Below are 8845 nucleotides of genomic sequence, written 5' to 3' on the forward strand. Positions count from 1 at the left end.
CTGTTGAAGGTGTGTCACACTGTAAAGAATGGTACTTTAGGTCAGCTCCCCAGCATGAGGGTTACTGCCAGAGAATTTGGAGGTGTGAAAGACTTGAAACTGTTAATGGCTACCATTTGTGGAATACCTGCTTATAACCAGGCACAGCGCTAGGTGATTTAGTATATCCATTCGCATATTTCTTTTATAACTGAAAATATTTACCACAGCCCTGCAAAATGGGTATTTTATAGATGAGGAAACATTAATTCAGAAGAGTTATGACTAGCCTCTCGTTACGCAACTAGTAAATGGCTGCACTGGGGTCTAAACTCAGTTCTCTGTGGCTGCGTCATTTGTAGATTTTTGTTTGTTTGTTTTTCACCAAATCACATTGTTCAACTGTAGAATAAAGAATTGCACCAGAGCTTAACTATCAGGTGTTTTCAATATTTGTGTGGTAGAAATGTCAGGAAACTATTCACTTGCCCATGAATGTAGAAGCAGCAGAGAAATGAGGGCGGTCCTTACCAAGACCTCTGTGAGGACCGTTCCAATTCTCCCCTCTCCCCCTGCTCCTTTTGCCCCAAGGTTGTAGGTTCCATGCCAACTGCAGGGAGTGCCGGCTCTGTTCCTGAAAACCTGAACCTGTTTCCAGAGCCAGGGAGCAAATCAGAAGAAACAGGCAAGAAACAACTCTCTAAAGACTCCATCCTTTCACTGTATGGATCCCAGACACCTCAAATGCCTGCCCAAGGTAGGTTTCACGGGGGTGGTGGCATTACGCTAGACAGAGACATGAGGACTTATGTGCAGGAATTATTTGTTGTAATAGGGGATAGTTGCTTTGGGGCCCCAGGACATTATACCCTAAACAGGCCTGAACATGACATTCTTTGTGAAGCTACAAAGTGTCAGGAGGTAGATATTAATGTAACTCAGAGCCATACTTTTGTGGGGTCTGGTGTCACACCTCTATGAAGTCTGACTCAAGGTCTGGACCTGGACCCTGAAAGGAAAGTGGCTAGGTCAGCAGTCCAGTGGTAAGCCATTGCAAGTCTTGTAGAGAATCTAACTGTTCTGCTATGTAAAAGAGCATTCTGAGTGGAGTAGAAATGCTACTGAGAAATTTTAGCCAGAAAGGAGTAGCCAGTGGGTTTGGACTGACTTGGTACACTTTCCTCTTAAATAGTTCTCTGCTTGTTTTCTTGGCAGCAATGTTCATGGCTCCGGCTCAGATGGCGTATCCCACAGCCTACCCCAGCTTCCCTGGGGTCACACCTCCTAACAGCATAATGGGGAGCATGATGCCCCCGCCAGTAGGCATGGGAGCTCAGCCAGGAGCTTCTGGGATGGTTGCCCCCATGGCCATGCCTGCAGGCTATATGGGTGGCATGCAGGCTTCAATGATGGGTGTGCCAAATGGGATGATGACCACCCAGCAGGCTGGCTACATGGCAGGCATGGCAGCCATGCCGCAGACTATGTATGGGGTTCAGCCAGCTCAGCAGCTGCAGTGGAACCTTACTCAGGTAAGATACACCATTTTCCTTGGGACAAGAGTTTTGAGCCTTCCTCAAGGCTGTCTCATGTCATCACTCCCTTATCCTTTGAACCCTTATAACTAACGTAAATGAGACAATGCAGAGACATTCTTAAGTTTGCCACCCTTCCCCACCCTTTTTTTTTCCTAGAAGGTCTACCTAATGTCAGACTTCCTGAGGAGTTCTGGGTTACTGTAGAATGAGGGTAATTGCCTCAATCTAAATTTCTTCACACATTCCTCAAAACAAAAATTTAAAAAACCCTATATAGGTAAATAAGGAATGCAAATAAAACCACTCATAACCCATGACTGCCACATCTAGTAGACAGAATACTGCAGACTTCAAATTACATGGCAGTAAACACCCAAATCCGGCAGAGCCAGCATCGGAGAGACTATGTGGAAAGAGGAGAGGGAGCAGGGGGCTGGAGATGACAGAACATAGGTAAAATCACCCCCTGGAAAGAAGACCCACCCTGATTAGAGGCATGGTGAGAAAAGGTCTGAGACTTCGCAATTAGAACTCTAGTTATGTGGAGAATTGAAAATGAGGTGCTTGAAATATATGGGGTTAAATGTGGTAGCTCTGGAAAAGCATTGCTTCTAGGGTAATGGGGGTGACTTGGAATCTTTTTTTTTTTTTTTAAGTTTTTTTTATTTATTCATTTGAGACACAGAGATAGAGAGCAGGGGGAGAAGCAGAGGAAGTGGGAGAAGCAGGCCCCCCGCTAAGCAGGGAGCCCGATGCGGGGCTCAATCCCAGGACCCTGGGATCATGACCTGAGCCGAAGGCAGACACTTAACCATCTGAGCCACCCAGGCGCCCTGGGTGACTTGGAATCTTAAGCAGGGCCCGTGCCTAGCCAGCGTGGAGCCTGACTCGGCTTGATCTCACGACCTTCATGACCTGAGCCAGAACTGAAAGCTGGTTGCTTAACCGACTGAGCCACCCAGGCCTCCCCTATGGGGGTGACTTAGAAGGAAGAGGTGCTCTTTGGGGACCTGGTAGTGAAGGGAAAGTAAGAAATGAGAAGTGGAAAAAGGAAACACAAAATGAAAAGATAAACCATCCTCTCCCCTCCTTCCAAATAATTTCACAATACCAACAGAAGAGGGTGCTCTTGAACTAAGAAATCTAGTAAGTCTCCCGGAACTCTCACACCTATCTATTATTCCTGATTCGGAAAAATAAGGCACTACAAAATAAATAGAAAGTGGCCGGTGACATTTATACAAACTGCTATGAGATGAAATAGAAAATGAAAATCAAAACGTATCAAGAAATGAAAATTCTCCCTCCCAAAACAGCCATGAACAGAAGAAAACTGTTACACAAGCCACCAACCTGAATGAAATGTCCTTTAACACTTGAAGACGAAACAGCTTGAATCAGAAATCTAAAAACTTAGAACCAAAATGGACAAAAAAACTGGAAGTTATGAAATGAAACTTTACTGAATTCAGGAAAGAAATTGAAGAAAGACGCAATTATCTTAGAAATAAAGTCTGAATTACAAGTTAGCCAAAGGAGAATAGGTTCAACTGAAAATATATTTGGCTTTGAAGAAAGGTATGACACAGGTCAGAGAATGGAAACAATATAGGAAGCAGGAAAATAAATCTAAGAGAAGGTAATGTAGAAATTAAGCAAAGAAGGCCTAACATAATTGGAGACTCCAAAGAAGAAAAACTAAATAGTGGAGCAGAATTAATATATTTAAATCTATAATACAGAAAATATCCTATAAATAAAAGACTTCAATATAATGTTGAAGGATCCCACTGTGTATGGAAAAGCTGACCCAGAATGGTCAACTCTAACATACATCCCAGTAAACTTTTAGATTTTATGGAACAAGAAAAATTCTCAGGGCTCCAACCCTCTCCTTACCTCTCATCCCCCCAGATCTGCCATTTTTTAAAGAAAAAAAACCACTCAGCTTGACATTAGACTTCTAAATGCAAAAAAAAAAAAAAAAAAGCAATGGGAGTAGTATTTTCAAGATACTCACATACATGTGAGACAAGTATTTTACAGCCAGACAAGCTATCCTTCAAGGATTGAGGCTGTTTAAAAAAATCTTAAATATGCAAGAAATCAGAGAATATCATACTTATAAGTCTTTCCTGTGGAATGTACCAGAAGATAAGCTTCATCCATCTAAGAGATGAGTCGGGACATTTTGGCAAAAGGACTGATGGTGAATAAATGTTTAATTGAGAATCTAAGACTAAAACTAAGGTAATGACAAGGATAGAAAAACATATGTTTTACTCAGAACAAACAATGGTAAGAAGAGAAGATTAAAAAAAGAGGAGAAGATAAAAAGGAGGAGGTAGGATAAATTATTGCATAGGAAATAGGTGGAAGTTAAAGGGTGTAATAAGCTGACACGCCAAATGGTAGAAGCTTGAGTACAGAATAAAGGAAGCAAAAGACAGAAATTATTAGTATAAAGGTAACCACTAGAACAAAAAATGAAGCTTTATAAATACCAAAGGAATACTTTACAACAAAATAGAATACATAGACTATGAAGTACAGCAAATATAACAAACACAGTAAAAATGTAACATGATAGAATTAAGACCAAACATCAGTCATATCAACAGGTAGCTCTTCTATGAAAAGAAAAAGATGTTTAAATTGGCTTACAAAGCAATGCCTAATCTTATACTAGATACAAAAAAATCCACTGAAACAAAGTGATTTAAAGTCTGAACACAAAGATGGGCAAAGAGTTGGAGTGGCATGTGTGTGTGCCCACACGTATGCATGCACACGCGGTCTTTCTCAGGTTTGGATGACAATGTTCACCTGCTGTATAAAAACTATTTTCATGTTTCCCTTTCTCTGTAGTCTGGAATAGTTTATGTAGGTCTTTGGAGATTGGGTAGAATTCCCACATGCAGTTATGCAGGCCTTTTGCTTTTTTATGTAGTAATTCTTTGATAGCATTCTCTCTTTGTTCTATGAAAGTCAGCTTTGGAAAACTCTGTTTACCTAGATTAGCTAAAAAATCTTTGGGAAAAAAAAAGAAGAGATAATACCTAGATTAGCTAATTTATCAGGGGTTTCAAATTCATTTATCAAAGGTTAAGCCAAGCAGTCTGTCTCATGATTTTTTAGTTTCCTGTTTCAATGGTTATTTCTCCCTTGTCACGTCTTATTTTGTATGTTTGTGGTTTCCTTCCCCCTTGCCCTTTCTATTAGGTTAACTAGTAGTCTATTTTGTTAATTATACATATACATATATAAAAAACCCACAGGATTTTGTTTTATTTATTCTACATTTTTTCTTTACTTGTTTTTGACCTTAATTTCTGGTTTATCTTTATTATATCCTTTTATATCTGCCTTTTGAGTTACTCTGATCTTCTTTTTCTAGCTTTCATAGTTGGTATTTGAATTTGCTATTTTCAGTCCTTCCTATTTATTTGTATAAGTAATGAAGTGCTATGAAACTGGTGAGAACATGTCAAAAGGACACATGAGCCAACTTCTGGAGGCTCCCACTGTCCAACTATGGGACAATTTGAACATCAAAAGGAATGACACTGATGAATTATAACACTAAAGGAAATGAATCCCATGAGTCCATAGTGATACATTTTTTGAAATGTGTGTGGGAAAGAGGGAGGGAAAGCCTTCTTTACAGAAGAATGGCAACTGGTAATTGTAGAAAGAATAGGATATTCACATATTCTCAAAGAAATACCCTTTAGATTACTTACTAATTACAGTAAAAAAAAAAAAAAGACATGGTGGATACTACCCATGGTAGTGGGTGCTCAAATGTAAAATTACCAACAATGGGACAAATGAACATCACGTGCTTCCTGGTATCTTGTACTGAGGAGGACATGATATCACGTCATGTTTAACTTGATCCAATCATGTGTGATGAAAATGTGAGGTAAATCCAAATTGAAGGATTTTCTGCAAAATAACTGGCCTGGATTCCGAAAACAATGTCAGGAAAGAAAAAGTGGTGGGGGAACTGTTCTGTATTAAAGGGAGACTAAGGAATATGAAAATGAAATGTAACCTATATTAGAGTATTGTATTCATATTAAATTTCTTGTTTTGTGGGTCCAGGAAAGTATTCTTTCTTCTGAGATGCCTCCTGACTTACTAAAAGGTGAAATGTCAGGACATCTGCAGTTTTCAGTGCGCATCAAACATGTACACATACATATGTACGAAGGTCCCATACAAGATATATAGATCTCAGAGAAAAAATGGGGCAAGGTGTTGACAGTTGTGAATTTAAGGAAGGATATATGGGTTCCATTATATTGTTCTTTCAACTTTTCTATAAGCTTGAGGTTTTCTTTAAAAAAAGTTGGTGGGCAGGATGCCTGGGTGGCTCAGTCGGTTGAGCGTCTGCCTTCGGCTCGGGTCATGATCCCAGGGTCCTGGGATCGAGTCCCACATCGGGCTCCCTGCTTGGCGGGAAGCCTGCTTCTCCCTCTCCCACTCCCCCTGCTTGTGTTCCCTCTCTCGCTGTGTCTCTCTCTGTCAAATAAATAAATAAAATCTTAAAAAAAAAAAATTGGTGGGAGAAAAACAGCCCTTCTCCTCAAGAAAAAGAACTTACACAGAAATGTCCCAGGCTTGGGAGATTTAAGGCATTTTTCTTGATAAATAGTTTTCCTCTCTTCACTGCCAGAGGCCAGTCTTTCAGTCTCATTCATAAGGAGTCCCCAGCCCCACTCAGACCTTATTCCACTGGTTCTTTTCTCCCAGCAACTTCCCCTCTCACACACCGAAGACCCATTGGTCTTTTTTCTCTTTTTCTTTCTTTTTGCCTTCCTTTGTTCATTCCAAACAGTCCAGTTTCTTTTTCCTTTTCTCTCTGCTTGAGCGTGCACAACCACTTTCAGTGGCACTGACAGTAATAACTCTGCTGGAGATAAGACAGGAGTGCTGGGGGCTCGTCTGCATGCTCTTGGGGCTAGCAAGTTAACAATAGGCCCCTTCTTTTTAGGATGAGAGACTAGAAAGGAAAAAGAACGTCTCATGCTGCTTTGATGTTGACTAGCTCCAGGACTCCTTTCCCTCCTTGAGCATTAGTCTCTGTCAACACCTCCCTTCTGCGAAGTCCTTCATTTACGTGGTCTGGAGCCCTCAAAATGATCTATTAAGGTTCAGGGCAGATCTGTACCATAACAGTTTCCCTTTGTCCTAATCAGCCCCTCCCCGCAGATGGAAGGACTCCTCCCCTGCCTTTTTGCAGTAACTGGCTGCATGCCCACAGCCTGGTCTAAAAGTCTCCTCTCTCCCTTTCAGATGACCCAGCAGATGGCTGGGATGAACTTCTGTGGAGCCCATGGCGTGCTGAGCTATGGACAGTCGATGAGCGGCGGAAATGGACAGGCAGCAAATCAGACTCTCAGCCCTCAGATGTGGAAGTAAAAACAAAAACACCTGTATGGCTACCACTCTCATCAACCCTCTCTCTCCCAGTTTTCCTCTTTCCCCAACTCCCCCATCCCATCCCCCTTTCCTACCTCTCTGTTTGGTTTAGAAATTGCTCAATCTGTCGTTTGGGGTTTGGCACTCTGCCCAGCCCAGCCACTTCTCAGACATGCAGGCCTCTCTTTGCTCTATGGTGTACGTGTCCCCTAGCCATCCCGACCTCCTCTGCAGCCTCAGCCTGTCCTCTTCCTGGCACCAGCACCTTAGGAATTGTTGCAGAAGGCACTTAAACTGTGGGAGAAAGGTGCACACCTTTGAGTACCTTTCCCCTGAGGTTAAAACCTCTCAGAAAGGTCTGGAGTTGTTGTCTTTTAGGCAAAGGTGGGGGAGGGTTCAGAGGTACTTCTTATGCGTTGCTAAGCTATTTCTACATGTTTAAATTTTTTGGTTGAAGAAGGAGACATTGTGCTCCCAAAATTTATGGGAATGGAAGAAAGTACTGAAATCAAATTAAATACTCCTTGAGTCTTAGATCGGGTTGGTCCCTAGCCCTGGGCTGAGGCAAACCCCCTCCTGTGAGGATGAGCAAAAATATTACTCTACTTTGCCCTGAAATGCTTTCTGGACCTGAGGCTTCAGGACTCATGGCTTCAGTTAGCCTTCATTAGCACCAAAGACTTTATGGAAGGTCCTGCACAAGAACACACACCCTGCCCCCGCCTCCATCCTACCTGCAGTGGGATCTGGCTCTATGGCTGGAGGACTAGCCCCTCCAGTGGGAATGCACAGCTTAATGTGAGTGTGCGTGTGTGTGTGTGTGTGTGTGTGTGTTGTGTGTGGTGTGTTTTCACCTCCCACTCTTTCCCCATATGCTCTGGGGTGTTTTTGTTTTTTGTTTTAGGTTTACACAGAGAGGAGTTTAATTTATCAACAGCCTAAAAACTGTGCCACTTTTTCATATAGTTAAAAAAAAAATTGCAATCTCATGCATAGCTCCCCCCCCCCCCCATCTGCCAATCACTCTTTCATGCCTGTGTATCCCAGGCTGCTCTGTTTCCCCACCTTCTCCAGGTGTGTGAGGCAGAGACCTGGACAGTTTTTTCCCTGTCAGTCATTGTTCACCCTACCTGAATATTAAAACAAGAAAACTTGCTTAAAAGATTTCCACCTGTGGGAACCACAAATCCTGGTTGCCTTTCTCCTGTGTATGTGTAAATTCCTTAATAAATATTGCAGGGAAGGACCCTTTGCTTGGCTGTTACTGTGTATCACTCATGGAGGAGGGTGAGTTGCATCTTGGTTTTCTGCTTTCCAGGAGCAGTTCCCCCACTTCCTGTGTTTTAAAAAATTTTATACTGGGGATGCCCAAGGACCGGGACCAGGCTCAGGCAGTCAGAGGGGGGGACCCCTGTCCTTTGTCCAGTGGTGTCTAGAGTTGCGAGCTGAGGGAAGTGTGGATATCTGCTCCTGCTAGAGCCACAGAACATCGAAACTTGAAGTCCTTTTCTCCCCCCCAGATAGAGAAGCTGAGACCTGCCTCCCTTCCTCCCTCCTCCCTTCTTTCCTTTGAGTACATCTTTTAAATACTTCCAGAGGTAAATGAGAAGAAAGCGCAGTGGCGAAGAAAGTAAGCTCTGGATCAGGCTGCCAGTATCCATGTTCCTTTCCGGGCAAGCTACTGAACCCTTAGGTCTCAGTGTAAAATGGAGCTAATGGTCATATTTAAGGTCAAATGAAGCAATTCTTGTGGTACGTTCTGCACAGTATTGGATCCTTAGCACTCAAATGCCAACAAGTATTATGTGCCAGACCTATGTTGGGCATTAATTCATTCAACAAATATTTAGTAAGTGTTTTTACAATGTGCCAAATACTGTCATAGGCTCTGGAATAAAGCA

The 8845-nt window shown here is 42.3% G+C and overlaps 1 protein-coding gene across 2 annotated transcripts in view; it reads left to right on the forward strand.

Annotated features, from left to right (window-relative positions):
* The window catches only part of SMAP2 (small ArfGAP2), a 45852-nt gene extending 37665 nt beyond the window's left edge, over positions 1-8187 (forward strand). The window contains exons 8-10 of one of the 2 annotated variants that reach the window (XM_027616812.2): positions 571-736; positions 1195-1511; positions 6819-8187. In XM_027616812.2, coding sequence (XP_027472613.1) covers positions 571-736; positions 1195-1511; positions 6819-6944 — 609 coding nt within the window. In that variant the 3' untranslated portion in view covers positions 6945-8187. The remainder of the gene's footprint in view (positions 1-570; positions 737-1194; positions 1512-6818) is intronic. The other variant, XM_027616817.1, reaches the window with a different exon arrangement.
* The last annotated feature ends 658 nt before the right edge of the window (positions 8188-8845 follow it).

The sequence above is a fragment of the Zalophus californianus genome, chromosome 4 (assembly GCF_009762305.2).
Source record: "Zalophus californianus isolate mZalCal1 chromosome 4, mZalCal1.pri.v2, whole genome shotgun sequence".
Taxonomy (NCBI): Eukaryota; Metazoa; Chordata; class Mammalia; order Carnivora; family Otariidae; genus Zalophus; species Zalophus californianus.